The sequence below is a fragment of the Melanerpes formicivorus genome, unplaced genomic scaffold (assembly GCF_026170545.1).
Source record: "Melanerpes formicivorus ecotype bairdi unplaced genomic scaffold, bMelFor1.0.p_v2 SCAF_113, whole genome shotgun sequence".
Taxonomy (NCBI): domain Eukaryota; kingdom Metazoa; phylum Chordata; class Aves; order Piciformes; family Picidae; genus Melanerpes; species Melanerpes formicivorus.
In genome coordinates this window covers 1,394,080-1,421,322 of record NW_027142465.1, presented here as the reverse complement: position 1 = coordinate 1,421,322, position 27,243 = coordinate 1,394,080, and the positions used below count along the sequence as shown (strand labels likewise).

The 27,243-nt window shown below is 61.5% G+C and overlaps 1 protein-coding gene across 1 annotated transcript; it reads left to right on the top strand.

Annotated features, from left to right (window-relative positions):
- Positions 1 to 25,976, top strand: LOC137455988 (vasoactive intestinal polypeptide receptor 1-like). Its single transcript, XM_068167199.1, has 13 exons — positions 1 to 76; positions 5,909 to 6,032; positions 12,095 to 12,202; positions 17,174 to 17,283; positions 17,501 to 17,598; positions 18,951 to 19,083; positions 20,251 to 20,404; positions 21,018 to 21,078; positions 21,333 to 21,399; positions 21,496 to 21,587; positions 21,811 to 21,940; positions 25,125 to 25,166; positions 25,795 to 25,976. Exons 1-13 carry the CDS (start codon positions 5 to 7, stop codon positions 25,885 to 25,887), a joined length of 1,284 nt encoding a protein of 427 aa, XP_068023300.1. The 5' UTR covers positions 1 to 4; the 3' UTR covers positions 25,888 to 25,976.
- Positions 25,977 to 27,243: the final 1,267 nt, after the last annotated feature.

Sequence of the window (27,243 nt, the reverse complement as noted above, 5' to 3'; positions counted from 1 at the left end):
AGCCATGGGGGGCCCATGGAAGCCCCCCAGCACCTGCAGGCTGCTGCTCCTGCTGCTCACACTGCTGCTGCTGCAGGTAAGTGACCCCGGGGGTGGGGGGAGCACGGTGGGGAGGGGGTGGGCAGTGGCCACAGTGTCCCCCTGCCTGTGACAGCCCCTGCGGGCTCCAGCCAGCCCTGGGGAGCTGCCTGCAGCTCTCCCCCAGCATGGTCCCATCCCTGGCCCCAAACCTCTGCCATCCCTCCTGCCAGACCCAGGGGTGACACCAACCCTGTCCCTGTGCCTCCTGCTGCCAGCCCAGGGGTGACACCAACCCTGTCCCTGTGCCTTGTGCTGCCAGACCCAGGGGTGACACCAACCCTGTCCCTGTGCCTTGTGCTGCCAGCCCAGGGGTGACACCAACCCTGTCCCTGTGCCTCCTGCTGCCAGCCCAGGGGTGACACCAACCCTGTCCCTGTGCCTCCTGCTGCCGACCCAGGGGTGACACCAACCCTGTCCCTGTGCCTTGTGCTGCCAGCCCAGGGGTGACACCAACCCTGTCCCTGTGCCTCCTGCTGCCAGCCCAGGGGTGACACCAACCCTGTCCCTGTCCCTCCTGCTGCCAGACCCAGGGGTGACACCAACCCTGTCCCTGTGCCTCCTGCTGCCAGACCCAGGGGTGACACCAACCCTGTCCCTGTCCCTTGTGCTGCCAGCCCAGGGGTGACACCAACCCTGTCCCTGTGCCTCCTGCTGCCAGCCCAGGGGTGACACCAACCCTGTCCCTGTGCCTTGTGCTGCCAGCCCAGGGGTGACACCAACCCTGTCCCTGTGCCTTGTGCTGCCAGACCCAGGGGTGACACCAACCCTGTCCCTGTGCCTTGTGCTGCCAGCCCAGGGGTGACACCAACCCTGTCCCTGTGCCTCCTGCTGCCAGCCCAGGGGTGACACCAACCCTGTCCCTGTGCCTCCTGCTGCCGACCCAGGGGTGACACCAACCCTGTCCCTGTGCCTTGTGCTGCCAGCCCAGGGGTGACACCAACCCTGTCCCTGTGCCTCCTGCTGCCAGCCCAGGGGTGACACCAACCCTGTCCCTGTGCCTCCTGCTGCCAGCCCAGGGGTGACACCAACCCTGTCCCTGTGCCTCCTGCTGCCAGCCCAGGGGTGACACCAACCCTGTCCCTGTCCCTCCTGCTGCCAGACCCAGGGGTGACACCAACCCTGTCCCTGTGCCTCCTGCTGCCAGACCCAGGGGTGACACCAACCCTGTCCCTGTGCCTTGTGCTGCCAGCCCAGGGGTGACACCAACCCTGTCCCTGTGCCTTGTGCTGCCAGCCCAGGGGTGACACCAACCCTGTCCCTGTGCCTTGTGCTGCCAGCCCAGGGGTGACACCAACCATGTCCCTGTGCCTCCTGCTGCCAGCCCAGGGGTGACACCAACCCTGTCCCTGTGCCTCCTGCTGCCAGCCCAGGGGTGACACCAACCCTGTCCCTGTCCCTTGTGCTGCCAGACCCAGGGGTGACACCAACCCTGTCCCTGTGCCTCCTGCTGCCAGCCCAGGGGTGACACCAACCCTGTCCCTGTGCCTCCTGCTGCCAGACCCAGGGGTGACACCAACCCTGTCCCTGTCCCTTGTGCTGCCAGACCCAGGGGTGACACCAACCCTGTCCCTGTGCCTTGTGCTGCCAGCCCAGGGGTGACACCAACCCTGTCCCTGTGCCTCCTGCTGCCAGCTCAGGGGTGACACCAACCCTGTCCCTGTGCCTTGTGCTGCCAGCCCAGGGGTGACACCAACCCTGTCCCTGTGCCTTGTGCTGCCTGACCCAGGGGTGACACCAACCCTGTCCCTGTGCCTCCTGCTGCCAGCCCAGGGGTGACACCAACCCTGTCCCTGTGCCTCCTGCTGCCAGACCCAGGGGTGACACCAACCCTGTCCCTGTGCCTCCTGCTGCCAGACCCAGGGGTGACACCAACCCTGTCCCTGTGCCTTGTGCTGCCAGCCCAGGGGTGACACCAACCCTGTCCCTGTGCCTCCTGCTGCCAGCCCAGGGGTGACACCAACCCTGTCCCTGTCCCTTGTGCTGCCAGCCCAGGGGTGACACCAACCCTGTCCCTGTGCCTCCTGCTGCCAGCCCAGGGGTGACACCAACCCTGTCCCTGTGCCTTGTGCTGCCTGACCCAGGGGTGACACCAACCCTGTCCCTGTGCCTTGTGCTGCCAGCCCAGGGGTGACACCAACCCTGTCCCTGTGCCTTGTGCTGCCAGCCCAGGGGTGACACCAACCCTGTCCCTGTGCCTTGTGCTGCCCAGCCCAGGGGTGACACCAACCCTGTCCCTGTGCCTCCTGCTGCCAGCCCAGGGGTGACACCAACCCTGTCCCTGTGCCTTGTGCTGCCAGACCCAGGGGTGACACCAACCCTGTCCCTGTGCCTTGTGCTGCCAGACCCAGGGGTGACACCAACCCTGTCCCTGTCCCTCCTGCTGCCAGCCCAGGGGTGACACCAACCCTGTCCCTGTGCCTTGTGCTGCCCAGCCCAGGGGTGACACCAACCCTGTCCCTGTGTCTTGTGCTGCCAGCCCAGGGGTGACACCAACCCTGTCCCTGTGCCTTGTGCTGCCAGACCCAGGGGTGACACCAACCCTGTCCCTGTGCCTCCTGCTGCCAGCCCAGGGGTGACACCAACCCTGTCCCTGTGCCTTGTGCTGCCAGCCCAGGGGTGACACCAACCCTGTCCCTGTGCCTTGTGCTGCCAGACCCAGGGGTGACACCAACCCTGTCCCTGTGCCTTGTGCTGCCAGACCCAGGGGTGACACCAACCCTGTCCCTGTCCCTCCTGCTGCCAGCCCAGGGGTGACACCAACCCTGTCCCTGTGCCTTGTGCTGCCCAGCCCAGGGGTGACACCAACCCTGTCCCTGTCCCTTGTGCTGCCAGCCCAGGGGTGACACCAACCCTGTCCCTGTGCCTTGTGCTGGCCAGCCCAGGGGTGACACCAACCCTGTCCCTGTGCCTCCTGCTGCCAGCCCAGGGGTGACACCAACCCTGTCCCTGTGCCTCCTGCTGCCAGCCCAGGGGTGACACCAACCCTGTCCCTGTGCCTCCTGCTGCCAGCCCAGGGGTGACACCAACCCTGTCCCTGTGCCTCCTGCTGCCCAGCCCAGGGGTGACACCAACCCTGTCCCTGTGCCTTGTGCTGCCAGACCCAGGGGTGACACCAACCCTGTCCCTGTGCCTTGTGCTGCCAGCCCAGGGGTGACACCAACCCTGTCCCTGTGCCTCCTGCTGCCAGCCCAGGGGTGACACCAACCCTGTCCCTGTGCCTTGTGCTGCCAGCCCAGGGGTGACACCAACCCTGTCCCTGTGCCTTGTGCTGCCAGACCCAGGGGTGACACCAACCCTGTCCCTGTGCCTTGTGCTGCCAGACCTAGGGGTGACACCAACCCTGTCCCTGTCCCTCCTGCTGGTGACACCAAGCCTCAGGCCTCGAGCTGCAGCTCCTCTGCACTCTGGAGTCCTTTCCTCCAGCTGCTGGGGAGGATTTGGTGGCAGGGGGGGGTCAGGGGGCCGGGGGGTGATGCTGGGACCCCACTGTGCTCCATGGCCCTGGGACTGGGCAGCCAGCAAAGCTCCAGCAGAGTCCAGCTCCAGGAGCTGCTCCAGGGCATCCCCAAGGAGGGTGACCCTGGCTTGCCCTGCCCTGGGGACTCTGCCTTCCCTCCTCACAGGGGGTGCTGGGGGGAGCTTCACCCCCAGTGTCCTGTGTGCCTCAGCCCCCAAGGGCCTGGAGGAGCAGCTTGGAGGCTGCTGGGCTGGCTGGGGGGAGCAGGGGGCAAGGAGCATGCCTGGGGTGCTCCCATGGGTGGGCAGACCCCTGGGGACAGGGGGCACCAAGCCCCTGCTGGCATACAGAGGGGACTGGGAGCAGTGGAGCTGCTGCAGCCAGCAGCCAAACCCAGGCTGAACTTGGCCAAGCTGCTCCATGGCAGACACCAGGACCTGGAGGGGCCCTGGTGGGAGAGGGGCTGGGATCCACCTCCCTCTCCAAAGTGGAGGATTCCTCCTGGTGGATTCCTCCTGGTGCTGCCTCCCTCTGCAAGGCCTTCAGCTGATGTGGAGAGGAAAAGGAAATGGAAAGAGAGGGAAGGGGAGAAAGGGAAGGGGAGAAAAAGGAGGGATGGGAAGGGAAGGGAAGGGAAGGGAAGGGAAGGGAAGGGAAGGGAAGGGAAGGGAAGGGAAGGGAAGGGAAGGGAAGGGAAGGGAAGGGAAGGGAAGGGAAGGGAAGGGAAGGGAAGGGAAGGGAAGGGAAGGGAAGGGGAAGGGATACAAACAGGGACAAGGAAGTGCTGGAGGCTTTGAGGGTTTTCTAAGGATCAAAGTGATGGAATCAGGCTGCTTCCCAGAAGGGGAAACTGAGGCACATCAAGTCTGTGCCCTCTGCCCCTTGGCCTGTCCCTGGGCACCACTGAGCAGAGTCTGGCCCCAGCCTCTTGCCCCCCAGCCTTTAGCTCTTGCTGAGCATTGCTCAGCTCGCCTCTGGGGCTGCTCTGCTCCAGGCTCTCAGCCCCAGGGCTCTCAGCCTTTGCTCTTCCCAGAGCTGCTCTGATGTCTCCCATTGAAATCCTGCAGCTTGGAGAAGAGCAAAGCCACAGCCAGCAGGGGAAGGATCAGACATGCCCCAAGAGGCTGGGCTTTAAAATCTCCCAGGAGGTGGTTTCCATGCTCAGGGTTTGAGCTTGTTCCTCTCTGCCTGAGCTCCTGGGGTTGGCTCCTCCACCTCTGGGCTCAGCTGCCCTGCATGGAGCCTGCATGCTGGTGGAGCAGTGGCCTGGAGCACCACACAGCTGTGGAAGGAGCTGGAAGTGATCTTGCTGCTTCTCGGTGGTCTTTACAAGGCAAACAGCAGAAAGCTAAGGAAATGTCAGGAGCCAAAGCTCTGGATGCAGATAAGCTCCACTGGGGCTGGCTGCAGCAGAGCTCTGAACGCTGCCTGGAGCCCTGCCTGGAGCCCTGCCTGGAGCTCTGCCTGGAGCCCTGCCTGGAGCCCTGCCTGGAGCTCTGCCTGGAGCCCTGCCTGGAGCCCTGCCTGGAGCTCTGCCTGGAGCCCTGCCTGGAGCCCTGCCTGGAGCCCTGCATGGAGCCCTGCCTGGAGCTCTGCCTGGAGCCCTGCCTGGAGCCCTGCATGGAGCCCTGCCTGGAGCCCTGCCTGGAGCCCTGCCTGGAGCTCTGCCTGGAGCCCTGCCTGGAGCCCTGCCTGGAGCCCTGCCTGCTCTGGGCTCCTGCTGCCCAGCCTAGAATCACAGAGCTGTCAGGGTTGGAGGGTTGGAAGGCTCAAGGCTCAGCCAGCCCCAACCCCCTGCCATGGCCAGGGACACCTCACACCACAGCAGGTTGCTCACAGCCATCCTACTGTCAGCCCTTTCACACAGTCACAGCATGGGTTGGGTTGGAAGGGGCCTCAAAGCTCATCCAGTTCCAGCCCCCTGCCAGGGGCAGGGACCCCTCCCACCAGCCCAGGCTGCTCAGGGCCTCATCCAGCCTGGCCTTCGACACCTCCAGGGAGGGGACAGCCACAGCCTCCCTGGGCAGCCTGTGCCAGAGTCTCCCCAGCCTCACTCTCAACAATTTCTTCCTCATCTCCACTCTCAGTCTCCCCTCTCCCAGCTCAAAGCCATTGTTCCTCATCCTGTCCCTCCCAGCCCTTGTCCAAAGTCCCTCCCCAGCTCTCTTGGAGCCCTTCAGGTACTGGAAGGCTGCTCTGAGCTCTCCCTGGAGCCTTCTTTTCTCCAGGCTTAGCAGCCCCAGCTCTTGTCCCTACAAAGGAGGTTCTGCAGCCCTCTGATCATCCCCATGCCCCCCTCTGGACCCTCTCCAGGTCCTTCTCAAGCTGGGGGATGCTCAATGTCCTTCTTATGCTTTCCCTCCTCCCAAGGTGCAAGCAACACACCCTGACTGCTCCATCATCCTCTACTTCCAACAGCAGGAAGCTGAATGTCTGGAGATCATCAGGAGTGAAAACCAAACAGCAGCCTCCTCTGGACCCCCCAGGCAGCAGGGTGAGTGCCAGCTGCCCAGCCAGCCCAGGGGCAGCTCCCAAGGCAGGTGGGAGCTTGGCTGAGGGGGGGTTGGGAGTGGGGTCCATGGTCAGAGGACAGAGAGGGCTGCAGAACAGGAAGGTGTTTCCAGGCAAATGGAGGCCAAGGGTAAGGCCAAGGTCCCATCCAACCCATTCCATGATCCTATAACACACCTGAAGGTGTCAAGAGAAGGGGCCAGGGCTAGGGTTAGGGTCTGGGTTAGGTTTAGGGTCAGGGTTAGAGTTGGGGTTAGGGTCAGGGTTGGGGTTAGGGTTGGGGTTAGGGTCAGGATTGGGGTTGGGGTTAGGGTTGGGGTTAGGGTTAGGGTTGGGGTTGGGGTTGGGGTTAGGGTTGGGGTTGGGGTTAGGGTTAGGGTTAGGGTCAGGGTTAGGGTTGGGGTTAGGGTTGGGGTTGGGGTTAGGGTCAGGGTTGGGGTTGGGGTTAGGGTTGGGGTTGGGGTTAGGGTTGGGGTTAGGGTTGGGGTTGGGGTTAGGGTCAGGGTTGGGGTTGGGGTTAGGGTTGGGGTTAGGGTCAGGATTAGGGTTGGGGTTAGGGTTGGGGTTAGGGTTAGGGTTGGGGTTAGGGTTGGGGTTGGGGTTAGGGTTGGGGTTAGGGTTGGGGTTGGGGTTAGGGTTGGGGTTAGGGTTGGGGTTAGGGTCAGGATTGGGGTTGGGGTTAGGGTTGGGGTTAGGGTTAGGGTTGGGGTTAGGGTTGGGGTTGGGGTTAGGGTTGGGGTTAGGGTTGGGGTTAGGGTTAGGGTCAGGGTTAGGGTTGGGGTTAGGGTTGGGGTTGGGGTTAGGGTTGGGGTTAGGGTTAGGGTCAGGGTTAGGGTTGGGGTTAGGGTTGGGGTTGGGGTTAGGGTTGGGGTTAGGGTTAGGGTCAGGATTGGGGTTAGGGTTGGGGTTAGGGTCAGGATTGGGGTTGGGGTTAGGGTTGGGGTTAGGGTTAGGGTTGGGGTTAGGGTTGGGGTTGGGGTTAGGGCTGGGGTTAGGGTCAGGGTTAGTTTTGGGGTTAGTGTTGGGGTTAGGGTTAGGGTTGGGGTTGGGGTTAGGGTTAGGGTCAGGGTTAGGGTTGGGGTTAGGGTTGGGGTTAGGGTTGGGGTTAGGGTTAGAGTTGGGGTTAGGGTTGGGGTTGGGGTTAGGGTTAGGGTTGGGGTTGGGTTAGGGCTGGGGTTGGGTTAGGGTTAGGGTTAGGGTTAGGGTTAGGGTTAGGGTTAGGGTTAGAGTTGGGGTTAGGGTCAGGATTGGGGTTGGGGTTAGGGTTAGGGTTGGGGTTAGGGTCAGGATTGGGGTTGGGGTTAGTGTTGGGGTTAGGGTTAGGGTCAGGGTTAGGGTTAGGGTTAGGGTTAGGGTTAGGGTTGGGGTTGGGGTTAGGGTTGGGGTTAGGGTCAGGGTTAGTTTTGGGGTTAGTGTTGGGGTTAGGGTTAGGGTTAGGGTCAGGGTTAGGGTTAGGGTTGGGGTCAGGGTTAGGTTTGGGGTTAGGTTCAGGGTTGGGGTTAGGGTTAGGGTTAGGGTTAGGGTTAGGGTTAGGGTTAGGGTTGGGGTCAGGGTTAGGTTTGGGGTTAGGTTCAGGGTTGGGGTTAGGGTCAGGGTTAGTTTTAGGGTTAGGGGTTAGGAGTAGGGGTTAGGGTTGGGGTTGTGCTTACTGTCAAGGTTTGGGTTAGGGTTAGGGTTGGGGTTAGGGTCAGGGTTAGTGTTAGGATTAGAGTTAGGGTTCGGATTAGGGTCAGGGTTAGGGTCAGGTTTGGGGTTAGGGTCAGGGTTGGGGTTAGGGTTAGGTTTGGGGTTAGGGTCAGGACTGGGGTTAGGGTTATGGTTAGGTTTAGGGTTAGGGTTAGGGTTTGGGTTGGGTTTAGAGTCAGGTTTGGGGTTAGGGTTAGGTGCTCAGTGGTGCTCAGTGACAGGAGAAGGGGCAATGGGTTAGGGTTAGGCTTAGGGTTAGGGGGTTAGGGTTAGAGGTTAAGGTCAGGGTTAGGGTTAGGGCCAGGGTTAGGGTTAGGGTTAGGTTAAGGGTTAGGTGCTCAGTGGTGCTCAGTGACAGCAGAAGGGGCAATGGGCTTGGGTTAGGGTCAGGGTTGGGGCTAGGGTTAGGGGTTAGGTCAGGATTAGTGTTAGGGTTATGGTTAGGATTAGGGTTGGGGTCAGGGTCAGGGTTAGGGCTAAGTGCTCAGTGGTGCTCAGTGGCAGCACAAGGAGCAATGGATACAAACAGAACACAGAATACAGAATTACCCAGGTTGTAAAAGCCCTTTGAGACCATAGAGTCCAACCCTTCCAACTGGTTTAGGTTGGAAGGGACCTTGCAGACCATCTGGTTCCACACCACACCACCCCTGCCATGTGCAGTGTAAATATTTCTTCCTCACATCCAATGTAAAAGTCAGAGAGAACTCCTGGGATTGCTCTGAGTGCAGGTTCCCTGGCTGGGAAGAGCTGCAGCTGCAGGTTAATGATGTTCCTCCTGGAGGTTAATCATGTCCATGCTCAAGGAGAGCTGTCCTGGTAGCAGGATGCCCCTGGCTCATCCTGCCTGTGCTGCAGCACTGATGCTCCCAGACCCCAAAGCTGCTGGGCTGTGCTCATTTCCAAGGCAACTGGAGAGTGGTTTAAAGGTGGACTGAGTGCTGCAGGGGGAAGCAGAGCAGCCTCAGGCCAGCCGCTCCCCAGCGAGCCCTGCAGTGCTCTCTCCTCTCCTCCTCCTCCTGTGCTGGAGAGAATCATGGAAGCAGGATGGATGTGGATGGAGTTCCTGCTGCAGGGCAGCTTCCTGTGGGAAGAAAAGACTTAGAATAGCATCATAGAATCAATAAGGTTGGAAAAGAGCTCAGAGGTCATCAAGTCCAACCTCTCACCCAACATCATCTGATCAGTTCAACCATGGCACCAAGGGCCTCATCCAGGCTCCTCCTAAACACCTCCAGGGATGGGGACTCCACCACCTCCCTGGGCAGCACATCCCAATGGCAAATCTCTCTTGCTAGGAAGAACTTTCTCCTCACCTCCAGCCTGAACCTCCCCTGGCACAGCTTGAGACTGTGTCCTCTTGTTCTGCTGCTGCTTGCCTGGCAGAAGAGACCAACCCCCACCTGGCTCCAACCTCCCTGCAGGGAGTTGCAGAGAGCAAGAAGGTCTCCCCTGAGCCTCCTCTTCTCCAGGCTAAGCAACCCCAGCTCCCTCAGCCTCTCCTCCCAGGGCTGTGCTCCAGACCCCTCCCCAGCTTTCTTGCCCTTCTCTGGACACCTTCCAGCAGCTCAACCTCTTTCCTAACCTGAGGAGCCCAGAACTGGACACAGGACTCCAGGTGTGGCCTCAGCAGTGCTGAGCACAGGGACTTGCTGTGCCCAGGGAGGAACAGAGAGAGCAGAGGAGGAGAGAGGCTTCCACTTCATGGTCATAGAGTCATGGAATGCTCTGGGTTGGAGGCACCTCCAAAGCTCCTCCAGTCCAACCCCTCTGCAGTCAGCAGAGACATCCTCCACTAGCTCAGGTTGCTCAGAGCCTTGCTGAGCTTCCCCTTGAGGATCTCCAGGGATGGGCTCTCAGCTGCCTCCCAGGGCAACCTGCTGCAGTGTTCCAGCAGCCTCCTGGTGCAGAACTTGTTCCTCACACCCAACCTCAATCTGCTCTGCTCCAGTCTGAAGCCACTGCCCCTGCTCCTGTCCCTGCAGGCCTTTGTAGTCCCTCTCCAGCCTTCTTGTAGCCCACTTCAGGTACTGGGAGGCTGCTCCAAGGTCTCCCTGGAGCCTTCTCTTCTCCAGGCTGAACTAACCCCAGCTCCCCCAGCCTATCCTTGTAGCAGAGGTGCTCCAACCCCTTGGTCATTTTGCTGGCCTCCTCTGGATTCCCTCCATCAGGTCCTTGTCCTTCCTGCACTGAGGACTCCAGAAGTGGATGCAGTGCTCCAGGTCCCTGGAGGTGTTCAAGAGGGGCTTGGATGTGGCACTTGGTGCCATGGTTTGGTTGTCAGGAGGTGTTGGGTGACAGCTTGGCCTAGATGATCTCTGAGGTCTCTTCCAACCTTATTGATTCCATGATTCTATGATTCTGGGTGAGGTCTCAGCAGAGCAGAGGGAAGTTCAGGAGTGCTGAGCTGGGCCATGGTGGCTGAGGGGTGTAGAAAGCCAGCACCCACCTGCATTATTTCAGATGCCACTGGGAGCTGGGGTGGTTCAGCCTGGAGAAAAGGAGGCTGAGGGGAGGCCCTTTGCCTTCCTTCAACTCCCTGGAAGGAGGCAGGAGCCAGGTGGGGGCTGGGCTCTTTAAGCAGGGACAAGAGAAAGTGTCCTCAGGTTGCCCCAGGGGAGGTTTGGGTTGGACACTGTAGGAAACTTCTTGGCTGGAAGGGTTCTCAAAGACTGGAACAAGCTGCCCAGGGAGGTGGTTGAATCCCCACCCCTGGGGGTGTTGAAAAGCTGCAGGGATGTGGTGCTGAGGGCCATGGTTCAGCCCCAGCCCTGGCAGAGCTGGAGGATGGCTGGACTGGAGGAGCTGAAAGGTCTCCTCCAACCAGCACCAATCTGTGACTCCCTGATACAGTCCCAGCCTTTCCCTCTGCCCTCACAGGAGCTCTGGATCTGCTGTCATTCCAGGTCCTCTCTTCACCATGGGGCTAAAAGGAGCTCTGGGAGCTGGGGGAGGCCATTCCAGAGGAGGGGGCCAGGATGCTGCTGATTCCTGCGTGGGGACAGCAGGGCCCCCAGAGCAGATCGGGTGACTGCTGCTCTCTGCTCACCCCTTACAGCCTGGGCTGTGCCTGGGCACTGGGGGCTGGCTGTGTGCCCCCAGCACGTCCCTGCCCTCCAGCACTGACCCTCCTGTCAGGGGCAGTGATCCCCCAGGGATCAGTGTTGGGCCCCAGCCTGCTCAGTGTCTTTATTGGTGATCTGGAGGAGGGGACTGAGTCCATCAGCAGTGAGTTTGCAGCTGACACCAAGCTGGGGGCAGGAGTTGATCTGTTAGAGGGTAGGAGAGCTCTGCAGAGGGACCCTGCCAGGCTGGACAGATGGGCAGAGGCCAAGGGCAGGAGATTGAACACATCCAAGTGCCAGGTTCTGCAAATTGGCCACAGCAACCCCAGGCAGTGCTGCAGGCTGGGGGCAGAGTGGCTGAGAGCAGCCAGGCAGAGAGGGACCTGGGGGTAGAGGTTGATACTAGGCTGAACATGAGCCAGCAGTGTGCCCAGGGGGACAAGAAGGCCAAGGGCATCCTGGCCTGCAGCAGGAAGAGTGTGGCCAGCAGGAGCAGGGAAGTCCTTGTGCCCTGTGCTCAGCACTGCTGAGGCCACACCTGGAGTCCTGTGTCCAGTTCTGGGCTCCTCAGGTTAGGAAAGAGGTTGAGCTGCTGGAAGGTGTCCAGAGAAGGGCAAGAAAGCTGGGGAGGGGTCTGGAGCACAGCCCTGGGAGGAGAGGCTGAGGGAGCTGGGGTTGCTTAGCCTGGAGAAGAGGAGGCTCAGGGGAGACCTTCTTGCTCTCTGCAACTCCCTGCAGGGAGGTTGGAGCCAGGTGGGGGTTGGTCTCTTCTGCCAGGCAAGCAGCACCAGAACAAGAGGACACAGTCTCAAGCTGTGCCAGGGGAGGTTTAGGCTGGAGGTGAGGAGAAAGTTCTTCCCAGCAAGAGAGATTGGCCACTGGGATGTGCTGCCCAGGGAGGTGGTGGAGTCCCCATCCCTGGAGGTGTTTAGGAAGAGCCTGGATGAGGCACTTGGAGCCATGGTTGAGTTGATCAGATGGTGCTGGGTGACAGGTTGGACTTGAGGATCTTGGAGGCCTCTTCCAAGCTGGCTGAGTCTGTGCTTCTGTCCCTCCCCAGGCTTGGTCTTAGCAAGAAGCTCTTCCCAGACAGAGAGATTCCCTCTGGGATGTGCTGCCCAGGGAGGGGATGGGGTCGAGGTCCCTGGAGGTGTTTAAGAAGAGCCTGGAGGAGGCACTCAGTGCCATGGGCTGGTTGATTCCTTAGGGCTGGGTGATCTGTTGGACTTGAGGATCTCTGAGGTCTCTTCCAGGCTGGCTGATTCTGTGCTTCTGTGCCTCTGTCCCTCCCCAGGCTGCCTGACCCACTGGGATGGAGTCAGCTGCTGGGGGGCTGTGCCCCTTGGCCAGTCCCGAGCTGTGTCCTGCCCTGACATCCTCCACATCTTCAAGAAGTCCGAAGGTGAAGTGCTCTGAATGCAGCCCCTGGGGCCCAGCCCTGCCTGCCTGGGCCCCTGGGGCCACCTCAACCCTTCCCCCCTGGCCCCACAGCTCCTGCCCCATCCAGAAGCTGGGCTCCTCTTGCAGTCCCATCAGGGGGTGGGCAAAACCACCCAGGGATGTGGGATGCTGCCTCAGCAGGACTGTCCCCAAACACCCTCTCTCCACCCAGTGCCAAGTACCTCCTGGGGGCAGAGCACCTGGGGACCTCATCCTCCAACTGGAGACACCAGGGCAGTCCCCAGGCTTCTTGGTGCCCTCCTGTCTGTACCCACACACAGCCCAAGGCTCCTGAGCCCTCCAGGCCCCAAGGATGGGCAATGCAGCATGAGATGAGGATAATGTCAGGGCTGGATGCTCTCCTGGGGCAGGAGCTGCTCCTCCTGGAGTGTGAAGGAGAGCACCCAGCTGGGCCCCATGGCATCTGAGCACTGCCCTGGCGATGGAGGGCTGGCAAAGCCTTGCTTTAGGGCAGAAACAGATCAGGGTGAGCCTGAGGAAGGATCAGAGAATCCCCTTTAGAGCCTTAACTCCATCCCATTGCATGGCTTCATGCTGTCACCCCCAGCCCTGGGGTGCCCTGGCACCTTCAGGCATGGCACCAGAGGGCAGAGGTGTGACCTGCAGGGGTGAGGCAGCCAGGCCCCGTGGGTACCATGCTGCTGTCCCAGCTGGGGTGCTGGGGCTCAGGCTGCCTCCTGGAGAGCAGGGTGCTGATGCTGGGCTGGACATTTGGGGGTGTTGCTGCAGAGGAGCTCCTGTAGAGGTGCTGCTGCAGAGGTGCTGCTGCAGAGGTGCTGCTGCAGAGGTGCTGCTGAAGGGGTGCTGCTGCAGAGGTGCTGCTGCAGGGGTGCTGCTGCAGGGGTGCTGCTGTAGAGGAGCTGCTGCAGAGGAGCTGCTGCAGAGGTGCTGCTGCAGAGGAGCTGCTGCAGGGGTGCTGCTGCAGAGGCGCTGCTGAAGGGGTGCTGCTGCAGAGGTGCTGCTGCAGAGGTGCTGCTGAAGGGGTGCTGCTGCAGAGGTGCTGCTGCAGAGGTGCTGCTGAAGGGGTGCTGCTGCAGAGGTGCTGCTGCAGAGGTGCTGCTGAAGGGGTGCTGCTGCAGAGGTGCTGCTGCAGAGGTGCTGCTGAAGGGGTGCTGCTGCAGAGGTGCTGCTGCAGAGGTGCTGCTGCAGAGGTGCTGCTGCAGGGGTGCTGCTGCAGGGGTGCTGCTGCAGAGGTTCTGCTGAAGGGGTGCTGCTGCAGAGGTGCTGCTGCAGAGGTACTGCTGCAGAGGTGCTGCTGCAGAGGTGCTGCTGCAGAGGTGCTGCTGAAGGGGTGCTGCTGCAGAGGTGCTGCTGCAGAGGTGCTGCTGAAGGGGTGCTGCTGCAGAGGTGCTGCTGCAGGGGTGCTGCTGCAGGGGTGCTGCTGCAGAGGTGCTGCTGCAGGGGTGCTGCTGCAGGGGTGCTGCTGCAGGGGTGCTGCTGAAGGGGTGCTGCTGCAGAGGTGCTGCTGCAGAGGTGCTGCTGCAGAGGTACTGCTGCAGAGGTGCTGCTGCAGAGGTGCTGCTGCAGAGGTGCTGCTGAAGGGGTGCTGCTGCAGAGGTGCTGCTGCAGAGGTGCTGCTGAAGGGGTGCTGCTGCAGGGGTACTGCTGCAGAGGTGCTGCTGCAGGGGTGCTGCTGCAGGGGTACTGCTGCAGAGGTGCTGCTGCAGAGGTGCTGCTGAAGGGGTGCTGCTGCAGAGGTGCTGCTGCAGAGGTGCTGCTGAAGGGGTGCTGCTGCAGGGGTGCTGCTGCAGAGGTGCTGCTGCAGAGGTGCTGCTGAAGGGGTGCTGCTGCAGGGGTGCTGCTGTAGAGGAGCTGCTGCAGGGGTGCTGCTGCAGGGGTGGTGCTGCTGCAGGGGTGGTGCTGCTGCAGGAGTGCTGCTGCAGGGGTGCTGCTGTAGAGGAGCTGCTGCAGGGGTGCTGCTGCAGGGGTGCTGCTGCAGGGGTGGTGCTGCAGAGGTGCTGCTGCAGGGGTGCTGCTGCAGAGGTGCTGCTGCAGGGGTGCTGCTGCAGGGGTGCTGCTGCAGAGGTGCTGCTGCAGGGGTGCTGCTGCAGGGGTGCTGCTGCAGGGGTGATGCTGCAGAGGTGCTGCTGCAGGGGTGCTGCTGCTGCAGGGGTGCTGCTGCAGAGGAGCTGCTGCAGAGGCACTGCTGCAGGGGTGCTGCTGCAGGGGTGCTGCTGCAGAGGAGCTGCTGCAGGGGTGCTGCTGCAGGAGTGCTGCTGCAGGGGTGCTGCTGCAGGGGTGCTGCTGCAGGGGTGCTGCTGCAGAGGTGCTGCTGCAGGGGTGCTGCTGCTGCAGGGGTGCTGCTGTAGAGGAGCTGCTGCAGAGGCACTGCTGCAGGGGTGCTGCTGCAGGGGTGCTGCTGCAGAGGAGCTGCTGCAGGGGTGCTGCTGCAGGAGTGCTGCTGCAGAGGTGCTGCTGCAGGGGTGCTGCTGCAGGGGTGCTGCTGCAGAGGTGCTGCTGCAGGGGTGCTGCTGCTGCAGGGGTGCTGCTGCAGAGGAGCTGCTGCAGGGGTGCTGCTGCTGCAGGGGTGCTGCTGCAGAGGTGCTGCTGCAGGGGTGCTGCTGCAGGGGTGCTGCTGCAGGGGTGCTGCTGCAGAGGTGCTGCTGCAGAGGTGCTGCTGAAGGGGTGCTGCTGCAGAGGTGCTGCTGCAGAGGTGCTGCTGAAGGGGTGCTGCTGCAGAGGTGCTGCTGCAGAGGTGCTGCTGCAGAGGTGCTGCTGCAGGGGTGCTGCTGCAGGGGTGCTGCTGCAGAGGTGCTGCTGAAGGGGTGCTGCTGCAGAGGTGCTGCTGCAGAGGTACTGCTGCAGAGGTGCTGCTGCAGAGGTGCTGCTGCAGAGGTGCTGCTGAAGGGGTGCTGCTGCAGAGGTGCTGCTGCAGAGGTGCTGCTGAAGGGGTGCTGCTGCAGAGGTGCTGCTGCAGAGGTGCTGCTGAAGGGGTGCTGCTGCAGGGGTGCTGCTGCAGAGGTGCTGCTGCAGGGGTGCTGCTGCAGGGGTGCTGCTGCAGGGGTGCTGCTGAAGGGGTGCTGCTGCAGAGGTGCTGCTGCAGAGGTGCTGCTGCAGAGGTACTGCTGCAGAGGTGCTGCTGCAGAGGTGCTGCTGCAGAGGTGCTGCTGAAGGGGTGCTGCTGCAGAGGTGCTGCTGCAGAGGTGCTGCTGAAGGGGTGCTGCTGCAGGGGTACTGCTGCAGAGGTGCTGCTGCAGGGGTGCTGCTGCAGGGGTACTGCTGCAGAGGTGCTGCTGCAGAGGTGCTGCTGAAGGGGTGCTGCTGCAGGGGTGCTGCTGCAGAGGTGCTGCTGCAGAGGTGCTGCTGAAGGGGTGCTGCTGCAGGGGTGCTGCTGTAGAGGAGCTGCTGCAGGGGTGCTGCTGCAGGGGTGGTGCTGCTGCAGGGGTGGTGCTGCTGCAGGAGTGCTGCTGCAGGGGTGCTGCTGTAGAGGAGCTGCTGCAGGGGTGCTGCTGCAGGGGTGCTGCTGCAGGGGTGGTGCTGCAGAGGTGCTGCTGCAGGGGTGCTGCTGCAGAGGTGCTGCTGCAGGGGTGCTGCTGCACGGGTGCTGCTGCAGAGGTGCTGCTGCAGGGGTGCTGCTGCAGGGGTGCTGCTGCAGGGGTGATGCTGCAGAGGTGCTGCTGCAGGGGTGCTGCTGCTGCAGGGGTGCTGCTGCAGAGGAGCTGCTGCAGAGGCACTGCTGCAGGGGTGCTGCTGCAGGGGTGCTGCTGCAGAGGAGCTGCTGCAGGGGTGCTGCTGCAGGAGTGCTGCTGCAGGGGTGCTGCTGCAGGGGTGCTGCTGCAGGGGTGCTGCTGCAGAGGTGCTGCTGCAGGGGTGCTGCTGCTGCAGGGGTGCTGCTGTAGAGGAGCTGCTGCAGAGGCACTGCTGCAGGGGTGCTGCTGCAGGGGTGCTGCTGCAGAGGAGCTGCTGCAGGGGTGCTGCTGCAGGAGTGCTGCTGCAGAGGTGCTGCTGCAGGGGTGCTGCTGCAGGGGTGCTGCTGCAGAGGTGCTGCTGCAGGGGTGCTGCTGCTGCAGGGGTGCTGCTGCAGAGGAGCTGCTGCAGGGGTGCTGCTGCTGCAGGGGTGCTGCTGCAGAGGTGCTGCTGCAGGGATGCTGCTGCAAGGGTGCTGCTGCAGGGGTGCTGCTGCAGGAGTGCTGCTGCAGAGGCACTGCTGCAGGGGTGCTGCTGCAGGGGTGCTGCTGCAGGGGTACTGCTGCAGGGGTGCTGCTGCAGAGGAGCTGCTGCAGAGGAGCTGCTGCAGAGGTGCTGCTGCAGAGGTGCTGCTGTAGAGGTGCTACTGTAGAGGTGCTGCTGCAGGGGTGCTGCTGCAGGGGTGCTGCTGCAGAGGAGCTGCTGCAGAGGTGCTGCTGCAGAGGTGCTACTGTAGAGGTGCTGCTGCAGGGGTGCTGCTGCAGAGGTGCTGCTGCAGGGGTGCTGCTGCAGAGGTGCTGCTGCAGAGGTGCTATTGTAGAGGTGCTGCTGCAGGGGTGCTGCTGCAGGGGTGCTGCTGCAGAGGTGCTGCTGCAGAGGTGCTGCTGCAGAGGTGCTATTGTAGAGGTGCTGCTGCAGGGGTGCTGCTGCAGGGGTGCTGCTGTAGAGGAGCTGCTGCAGAGGAGCTGCTGCAGGGGTGCTGTTGCAGAGGAGCTGCTGCAGAGGCACTGCTGCAGGGGTGCTGCTGCAGGGGTGCTGCTGCAGAGGAGCTGCTGCAGGGGTGCTGCTGCAGAGGAGCTGCTGCAGGGGTGCTGCTGCAGGGGTGCTGCTGCAGGGGTGCTGCTGCAGAGGTGCTGCTGCAGGGGTGCTGCTGCAGAGGTGCTGCTGCAGGGGTGCTGCTGCAGGGGTGATGCTGCAGGGGCACTGCTGCAGAGGTGCTGCTGCAGAGGTGCTGCTGCAGAGGTGCTGTCTATGACTCTCATGAGATTCTTTCTTGTTGCTGCAGCTCTGATCCGGAGGAACTGCACCGAGTCAGGATGGAGCTCCCCCAGTCCTCCCTACCACACTGCCTGCCAGCTGGAGGACAGCAGCATCAGCAATGACACCGAGGCCAAGGCCAGTGGGCTCCCTCCCTAGCACCACCCAACCCCACACTGCCCCATGCTGCTGGCCAGTGGAGGTGGCCTGGGGGATCTCTCATTGGCCTTGGCCTCGTCCCTGGACTGCCTGGAGGGATCTGAGCCTGGGGGCATCACCCTCTGACCTCCCTGCCCAGCACAGAGCAGCACTCCCAGTCCCTGCTGCCTCACTCTGCTGGTGCTTTCCCTTCCAGAAAGGCTATTTTGTCACCATGAAGGTGCTTTACACCTGTGGCTACTCCACCTCCCTGGCAGCCCTCTTCTTGGCCATTGGCATCTTCTCCTGCTTCAGGTAGGGCTTGGAGCTGGGTGCTCCATGGGCTGCTGCTGGAGGACAGCAGGGGAAGCTGTGAGGAGGCTGCTCCCTGAGCAGGCTTCATCCCTGGCAGAACACTGGAGTGGGCAAGGAAGGGCAAGGAAGCTGCTGAAGGGTCTGGAGGACAGGGTTGGGGAGGAGCAGCTGAGGGAGCTGGAGGAAAGGAGGACGAGGAGAGACCTTCTGGCTCTGAACAGCTCCCTGAAAGGAGGTTGCAGGCAGGGGGGGCTTGGTCTCTTCTCCAAAGGAGCCAAGGGATAGGACAAGAGGAAATGGCCTCAAACTGCCCCAGGGGAGGTTCAGGTTGGCCATGAGGAACAATTTCTTCCCCAGAAGGGTTGCCAAGGCCTGGCCCAGGCTGCCCAGGGCAGTGGGGGAGTCCCCACCCCCGGAGGGGTTTCAAGGTGATGCTCAACAAGGCTGGGGACAACCTGAGCTAGGGGAGGATGTCCCTGCTGACTGCAGAGGGATTGGACTGGAGGAGCTTTGGAGGTGCCTCCAACCCAGAGCATTCCATGACTCTATGACCATGAAGTGGAAGCCTCTCTCCTCCTCTGCTCTCTCTGTTCCTCCCTGGGCACAGCAAGTCCTTGTGCTCAGCACTGCTGAGGCCACACCTTGAGGCCTGTGTGCAGTTCTGGACTCCTCAGGTCAGGAAAGAGGTTGAGCTGCTGGAAGGTGTCCAGAGAAGGGCAACAAGGCTGGGGAGGGGTCTGGAGCACAGCCCTGGGAGGAGAGGCTGAGGGAGCTGGGGTTGCTTAGCCTGCAGAAGAGGAGGCTCAGGGGAGACCTTCTTGCTCTCTGCAACTCCCTGCAGGGAGGTTGGAGCCAGGTGGGGGTTGGTCTCTTCTGCCAGGCAAGCAGCAGCAGAACAAGAGGACAGAGTCTCAAGGTGTGCCAGGGGAGGTTTAGGCTGGAGGTGAGGAGAAAGTTCTTCCCAGCAAGAGAGATTGGCCACTGGGATGTGCTGCCCAGGGAGGTGGTGGAGTCCCCATCCCTGGAGGTGTTCAAGGGGGGATTGGATGTGGCACTTGGAGCCATGGTTTGGTTGTCAGGAGGGATTGGGTGATAGGTTATAGGTTGGACTTGATGAGCTCTGGGGAGTCCCCACCCCTGGAGGGGTTTCAAGGTGATGCTCAACAAGGCTGGGGACAACCTGATCTGGGGGGGGATGTCCCTGCTGACAGCAGAGGGGTTGGCTGGAGGAGCTTTGGAGGTGCCTCCAGCCCAGAGCCTTCCGTGGCTCTGTGACCATGAAGAATACAGAATGCAGAATGCCTCTCTCCTCTGCTGTCCCTGTTGCACAGCAAGCCTGTTCCCCCCCCCAGGAAGCTGCACTGCACCAGGAACTGCATCCACATCCACTTCTTCAGCTCCTTCATCCTGCGTGGGGTCGCTGTGCTCATCAAGGACTCCGTCCTCTTCTCGGACGACTCCGCCGACCACTGCACCCTGTCCACGGTGAGGAGCTGAGCCCTGGCGCCCTGCAGGAGCAGCAGGCTGCTCCAGCAGAGCCAGGGAGGTTCTCCCCCTCCTCTACTCTGCCCTGCTGAGACCTCATCTTGAGTGCTGCCTTCAGTTCTGGGCTCCCCAGCTCAGGAGGGACAGGGAGAGAGTCCAAGGGAAGGCTGCAAGGATGCTGCAGAGACTGCAGCACTGCCTGGGGAGGAGAGGCTGAGAGCCCTGGGGCTGTTCAGTCTGGAGAGGAGAAGGCTGAGAGGGGATTTAATCAATGTTTATAAATATCTGAGGGCTGGGGGCAGGAGGGAGGGGACAGGGACAGGCTCTGCTCACAACCTCAGGCAGTGCTACAGCATGGCAGCAAGCTGGGGGCAGGAGCTGAGCTGTTAGAGGGTAGAGAGGCTCTGCAGAGGGACCCTGCCAGGCTGGGCAGATGGGCAGAGTCCAAGGGCAGGAGATTGAACACATCCAAGTGCCAGGGGCTGCACTTTGGCCACAACAGCCCCAGGCAGTGCTACAGGCTGGGGTCAGAGTGGCTGAGAGCAGCCAGGCAGAGAGGGACCTGGGGGTAGTGGTGGACAGCAGCTGAACAGGAGCCAGCAGTGTGCCCAGGGGGCCAAGAAGGCCAAGGGCATCCTGGCCTGCAGCAGGAAGAGTGTGGCCAGCAGGAGCAGGGAAGTCCTTGTGCCCTGTGCTCAGCACTGCTGAGGCCACAGCTTGAGGCCTGTGTCCAGTTCTGGGCTCCTGAGGTTAGGAAAGAGGTTGAGCTGCTGGAAGGTGTCCAGAGAAGGGCAAGAAAGCTGGGGAGGGGTCTGGAGCACAGCCCTGGGAGGTTTAGGCTGGAGGTGAGGGAAAGTTCTCCCAAGAGAGATTGGCCACTGGGATGTGCTGCCCAGGGAGGTGGTGGAGTCCCCATCCCTGGAGGTGTTCAGGAAGAGCCTGGCTGAGGCCCTTGGTGCCATGGTTGAGTTGCTCAGATGGTGCTGGGGGAGAGGTTGGACTTGGTGATCTCAAAGGTCTTTTCCAACCTGGTTCATTCCATTCCATTCCATTCCATTCCATTCCATTCCATTCCATTCCATTCCATTCCATCCTATCCTATCCTATCCTATCCTATCCTATCCTATCCTATCCTATCCTATCCTATCCTCATCCTCCTCCTCACAGGTGAGCTGCAAAGCAGCCATCACCTTCTTCCAGTACTCAGTGCTGGCCAACTTCTACTGGCTGCTGGTGGAGGGCCTGTACCTGCAGACCCTGCTGCTGCTGACCTTCACCTCCGAGAGGAGGTACATCTGGTGGTACATCCTCATCGGCTGGGGTGAGTGTGGGGCCCCTCAGCACATCACCCCCCCCCTGCAGTGAGGTCCCATGGCACAGCCAAGGGGGCCAGCACCACTTTGGGCATCACCTGGACCTCACAGAGCCACGGAACCTCCTAGGTTGGGAAAGAGGTTTAAGATCTCCCCACTTCTAGCTCTGCTCCATCCCCCCTGAGACCAGGGAGAGCTTCTTGTGGCCTTCCAGGATCTGAAGGGGGCTACAGGAAAGCTGGGGAGGGACTTTGGAGGGTGTCAGGGAGGGATAGGACTGGGGGGGATGGAGCAGAACTAGAAGTGGGGAGATTGAGATTGGCTGTGAGGAAGAAGTTGTTGCCCAGGAGGGTGGTGAGAGCCTGGCACAGGCTGCCCAGGGAGGTGGTGGAAGCCTCCTGCCTGGAGGTGTTTGCAGCCAGGCTGGAGGTGGCTGTGAGCAACCTGCTGTGGTGTGAGGTGTCCCTGCCCATGGCAGGGGGGTTGGGACTGGCTGAGCCTTGAGGTCCCTTCCAGCCCTGCCAGCTCTGTGAGTCTGGGGTCAAGGGATGGAGGGGAGGTGTGGAGATGACTCAGGGCCCCAGGGTGACTGCACATCACTGCTGGCTCCTGTCCTTGCAGGGGTGCCCATGCTCACAGTCTGCACGTGGGTGCTCACCAGGCTGCAGTATGACAACCATGGGTAAGAGCAGGCACTCCTCACCCTCCTCCAGCCCAGCTTGGCCATGTGTGCCCCATGCATGTCCCAGGGGACAAACCTTCTTCCTGGGAGGCTCAGGGGGAGCAGAAGTGGAGCAGCTCTTTGTTCCAAGGCTGCTCCTGTTTCCTGGGGAGGCCCAGAGCCCACCCTGTGCAACTAGGGGTGGGAGGTGGTGGGGCAAGGCCTGGGCTAGGAGGCTGCAGGTGGGTGGCAGAGCCACTTCTCCTCTCCCACAGGTGCTGGGATGACCACAGCAGTGTCTACTGGTGGGTGATCAAGGCTCCCATCCTCCTGGCCATATTTGTGAGTATGTGCCCCAGAGCTGGGGCTCCCTCTCCATGGGCAGAGAGAGCCAAGCAGAGGTCTGTGCAGAGCCTGAGCCACAGCTTCCTGCGGCAGGTGAACTTCCTCATCTTCCTCAACGTCACCAGGATGCTGGCACAGAAGATCTGGTCCCCAGACATCAGCAAAAGCTACAAGCAGCAGTACATGTAAGGGCCAGGGGGGAGCTCCCCTCACCCTGATTTCCTGGGGGGGAGGGGAGGGAAGCAGCAGGGCTCCATCCCTGGAGGGGCACAGAGGAGAATCCCCGGACCTGTCTTGTACGGGCAACCTCTCTGGGTTCAGACCAAGCTCTTGGGAAGGGTTTGTGGGGCAGGGGGCAAGGAGCAGCTGCTGCAGCCAGGCCCCTGCTGAGGGCAGCACTGTCCACAGGAGGCTGACCAAGTCCACGCTGCTCCTGATCCCTCTCTTCGGGGTGCACTACGTGGCATTTGCCCTCCTGCCCGAGCACACCGGCGTGGCCCCCAGGCTCTACTTCGAGCTGGTCCTCGGCTCCTACCAGGTACAGCCCAGGGCAGGAGGGAGGCAAGGTCCCAGCAGCACAGTGTCCCAGCAGCACAGCATCCTAGCATCCCAGCATCACAGTGTCCCAGCATCACAGCATCCTAGCATCCCAGCATCACAGTGTCCCAGCATCACAGCATCACAGTGTCCCAGCATCCCAGCAGCACAGCATCACAGTGTCCCAGCATCACAGTGTCCCAGCATCACAGCATCACAGCGTCCCAGCATCACAGTGTCCCAGCATCACAGCATCACAGCGTCCCAGCATCACAGTGTCCCAGCATCACAGCATCACAGTGTCCCAGCATCCCAGCATCACAGCATCACAGCATCCCAGCATCACAGTGTCCCAGCATCACAGCATCACAGCGTCCCAGCATCACAGCATCACAGCATCACAGTGTCCCAGCATCACAGCATCACAGCGTCCCAGCATCACAGCATCACAGCATCACAGCATCCCAGCATCACAGTGTCCCAGCATCACAGCATCACAGCATCCCAGCATCACAGCATCACAGTGTCCCAGCATCACAGTGTCCCAGCATCACAGCATCACAGTGTCCCAGCATCACAGCATCACAGTGTCCCAGCATCACAGCATCACAGCATCCCAGCATCACAGCATCACAGCATCACAGTGTCCCAGCATCACAGTGTCCCAGCATCACAGCGTCCCAGCATCACAGCATCACAGCATCACAGTGTCCCAGCAGCACAGTGTCCCAGCAGCACAGTGTCACAGCATCACAGCATCACAGTGTCCCAGCATCACAGTGTCACAGCAGCACAGTGTCCCAGCAGCACAGCAGCACAGCATCACAGCATCACAGTGTCCCAGCATCACAGTGTCCCAGCATCACAGTGTCCCAGCATCACAGTGTCACAGCATCACAGCATCACAGTGTCCCAGCATCACAGTGTCACAGCAGCACAGTGTCCCAGCAGCACAGCAGCACAGCATCACAGCATCACAGTGTCCCAGCATCACAGTGTCCCAGCAGCACAGTGTCCCAGCATCACAGTGTCCCAGCAGCACAGTGTCCCAGCAGCACAGTGTCCCAGCATCACAGTGTCCCAGCATCACAGTGTCCCAGCATCACAGCGTCCCAGCATCACAGCATCACAGCATCACAGTGTCCCAGCATCACAGCATCACAGCGTCCCAGCATCACAGCATCCCAGCATCACAGCATCCCAGCATCACAGTGTCCCAGCATCACAGCATCACAGCATCCCAGCATCACAGCATCACAGTGTCCCAGCATCACAGTGTCCCAGCATCACAGCATCACAGTGTCCCAGCATCACAGCATCACAGCATCCCAGCATCACAGCATCACAGCATCACAGTGTCCCAGCATCACAGTGTCCCAGCATCACAGTGTCCCAGCATCACAGCATCACAGCATCACAGCGTCCCAGCATCACAGTGTCCCAGCATCACAGCGTCCCAGCATCACAGCATCACAGCATCACAGTGTCCCAGCAGCACAGTGTCCCAGCAGCACAGTGTCCCAGCATCACAGTGTCCCAGCATCACAGTGTCCCAGCATCACAGTGTCACAGCATCACAGCATCACAGTGTCCCAGCATCACAGTGTCACAGCAGCACAGTGTCCCAGCAGCACAGCAGCACAGCATCACAGCATCACAGTGTCCCAGCATCACAGTGTCCCAGCAGCACAGTGTCCCAGCATCACAGTGTCCCAGCAGCACAGTGTCCCAGCAGCACAGTGTCCCAGCATCACAGTGTCCCAGCAGCACAGTGTCCCAGCATCACAGCATCACAGTGTCCCAGCAGCACAGTGTCCCAGCATCACAGTGTCCCAGCATCACAGCATCACAGCATCCCAGCATCACAGCATCCCAGCATCACAGCATCACAGCATCACAGTGTCCCAGCATCACAGTGTCCCAGCATCACAGTGTCCCAGCATCACAGCATCACAGCATCACAGCGTCCCAGCATCACAGTGTCCCAGCATCACAGCGTCCCAGCATCACAGCATCACAGCATCACAGCATCACAGTGTCCCAGCATCACAGTGTCCCAGCAGCACAGTGTCCCAGCATCACAGTGTCCCAGCATCACAGTGTCCCAGCATCACAGTGTCACAGCATCACAGCATCACAGTGTCCCAGCATCACAGTGTCACAGCATCACAGTGTCCCAGCAGCACAGCAGCACAGCATCACAGCATCACAGTGTCCCAGCATCACAGTGTCCCAGCAGCACAGTGTCCCAGCATCACAGTGTCCCAGCAGCACAGTGTCCCAGCATCACAGCATCACAGTGTCCCAGCAGCACAGTGTCCCAGCATCACAGTGTCACAGCATGTCAGAGGCTGGGAGGGACCTCCAGAGGCAATCACAGAGCCGTTGGGGCTGGAAAAGACCTCTGAGCTCACCAAGGCCAGCCTGCCCCCCGGCACCACCACACCAGCCAAACCCTGCCGCCAGGTGCCACATCCAAGCTCCTCTGGATGACCTCCAGGGATGGGGACTCCACCACCTCCCTGGGCAGCACATCCCAGTGCCCAATCAGCCTTTCTGTGAGGAACTGCTTCCTAACATCCAACCTAAGCCTCCCCTGGCACAGCTTCAGGCCATGCCCTCTTGTCCTGGCACTGGTTGCCTGGGAGCAGAGCCTGACCCCCACCTGCCTACACCTTCCTTTAAGGTAGTTGTAGGTAGTGCTAAGGTCCCCTCTAAGTCTCCTCCAAGCTGAACACCCCCAGCCTCTCCTCATCAGACTTCCCCTCCACCCCCCTCCCCAGTTGCTCTGCTCTGGCCCTGCTCCAGCACCTCAGGATCCAGCCCAGAGCTGCACACATCAGCTCCAACCCCAAGTACCCAACCCGGCCCTCCCCAGCACCACCCCAGGAGCCCCCAGGAGGTGAGAAGGCTGTGTGCCAGGCACCCCTCAGACACTGCCTTGTGGTCTGGGGAGCAACCTGCACTGACCCCATGGGATGGGGAAAGAGGAGTGGGAGGATGCTGCATGAGGCAGCAGATCATGGAATGGAATCTCAGGGTGGGCTGGGCTGGGGGACCCTTCCCCAGCAGCTCAAAGTCTTCCTTGGTCTGAGGGCTGCTTCTGGGTGTGAGGGCAGCAGGTGAGCAGGGAGGGCTCCATCCCCTTCCCCCAGCTGAAGCTGTGCTCTCCCTGTCCTTCCCAGGGCTTCCTGGTGGCTCTGCTCTACTGCTTCCTGAACGGGGAGGTGAGTGTCCCCCAACCCCCTGGGCAACACAGGTGGGCACCCAAGGGTGTGGGCAGCCAAAGGTGTGGGCAGCCAAAGGTATCCCCAGTGAGCATTGCTCTAGCACAGCCATGCCTGTGGGCACCCAAGGGTGTGGGCACCCAAGGGTGTGGGCAGCCAAAGGTATCCCCAGTGAGCATTGCTCTAGCACAGCCATGCCTGTGGGCACCCAAGGGTGTGGGCACCCAAGGGTGAGGGCAGCCAAAGGTGGCCTCAGTGAGCATTGCCTGAGCACAGCCATGCCTGTGGGCACCCAAGGGTGTGGGCAGCCAAAGGTGTGGGCAGCCAAAGGTGGCCTCAGTGAGCATTGCTCTAGCACAGCCATGCCTGTGGGCACCCAAGGGTGTGGGCACCCAAGGGTGAGGGCAGACAAAGGTGCCCCCAGTGAGCATTGCTTGAGCACAGCCATGCCTGTGGGCACCCAAGGGTGTGGGTGCCCCCCAAGGAGCACTGCTTGAGCACAGCCATGCCTGTGGGCACCCTCTGGCACCCCAAAATGCCTCGGTGAGGCCTGGGTGCAGTCCCTGCCCCTCTGCCTGGCGCTGGGGGCACCCCTGGGTGCCAGCAGCGGTCTGTGGTGTTGGTGCAGGTGCAGGCTGAGATCAAGAGGCACTGGGGGAAGTGGCAGTCGTCCATGGAGAGCAATGTCTTCAACCTGGTCACCCAAGACTTCACAGCATAAGGCCAGCAGCCGGGGGGGGAGTACCCCTCCAGGCTGGTGCTGGGGGGGTGCAGCTCCTCAGCTGTGGTCCCAGAAGCACAATAAAAGGATTTTGGAGGTTGTGGGTCCGGTGTGAACAGCCCCTGGGGAAGGCTCTGCCTGGGGAAGCTCTGCTGGCCCTGCTCCAGCTCCTCAGGGTGCTTCTGGTGTCTGCTTGGCAGAGCAGCCATGCTCTGGGCAGATCCATGGCTGGGGGCAGAGTGGCTGAGAGCAGCCAGGCAGAGAGGGACCTGGGGGTGCTGGTGGACAGCAGTTGAACAGGAGCCAGCAGTGTGCCCAGGGGGCCAAGAAGGCCAAGGGCATCCTGGCCTGCAGCAGGAAGAGTGTGGCCAGCAGGAGCAGGGAAGTCCTTGTGCCCTGTGCTCAGCACTGCTGAGGCCACACCTGGAGTCCTGCGTCCAGTTCTGGGCTCCTGAGGTTAGGAAAGAGGTTGAGCTGCTGGAAGGTGTCCAGAGAAGGGCAAGAAAGCTGGGGAGGGGTCTGGAGCACAGCCCTGGGAGGAGAGGCTGAGGGAGCTGGGGTTGCTTAGCCTGGAGAAGAGGAGGCTCAGGGGAGACCTTCTTGCTCTCTGCAACTCCCTGCAGGGAGGTTGGAGCCAGGTGGGGGTTGGGCTCTTCTGCCAGGCACCCAGCAGCAGAACAAGAGGACACAGTCTTAAGCTGTGCCAGGGGAGGTTTAGGCTGGATGTTGGGAAGAAATTCTTCCCAGCAAGAGAGATTGGCCACTGGGATGGCTGCCCAGGGAGGTGGTGGAGTCCCCATCCCTGGAGGTGGAGGAAGAGCCTGGCTGAGGCCCTTGGTGCCATGGTTGAGTTGATCAGATGGTGCTGGGGGAGAGGTTGGACTTGATGATCTCTGAGGTCTTTTCCAACCTGGTTCATTCCATTCCATTCCATTCCATTCCATTCCATTCCATTCCATTCCATTCTGTTCTATTCTATTACCACTGGCTGGGACCCCACAGCCTGTCCCAGAGGTGCTGCAGTCTCCTGGCTCCTCTGCCTTGGGGCTGGCACCACCACACTCCAGCCTGGCCCTGTCCACCCCCAGGAGCATCCTCCACCCGCCCTGGGCTCAGCCCCTGCCTTGGCAAAGGCCATGCCCAGGGCTGAGAGTGGCCTCAGATGCCCTTTCCCCACCCCTCCAGGCCTGCCCCAGCCCCACCACGTTCCTGCCACCTGAGGCACCGAGCCCAGCAGAGCTTCTCACACCTCCTGGGCTGCCGCTTCCCCGGGCAGCCACATGGCCTGCCTTAAAGAAGAGCCACTCCTTGGCCCCTGGCCAGGCTGCAGGAGCTCCAGAGACCCCAGCTGGCCTC

Excerpts from the sequence above, each read along its gene's own strand:
- LOC137455988 (XM_068167199.1), top strand. The coding sequence starts at position 5 with ATGGGGGGCCCATGGAAGCCCCCCAGCACCTGCAGGCTGCTGCTCCTG. Across the intron at positions 12,203-17,173 it reads CATCTTCAAGAAGTCCGAAG|CTCTGATCCGGAGGAACTGC; the intron begins GTGAAGTGCTCT and ends TTGTTGCTGCAG. Across the intron at positions 17,599-18,950 it reads GGCATCTTCTCCTGCTTCAG|GAAGCTGCACTGCACCAGGA; the intron begins GTAGGGCTTGGA and ends TCCCCCCCCCAG.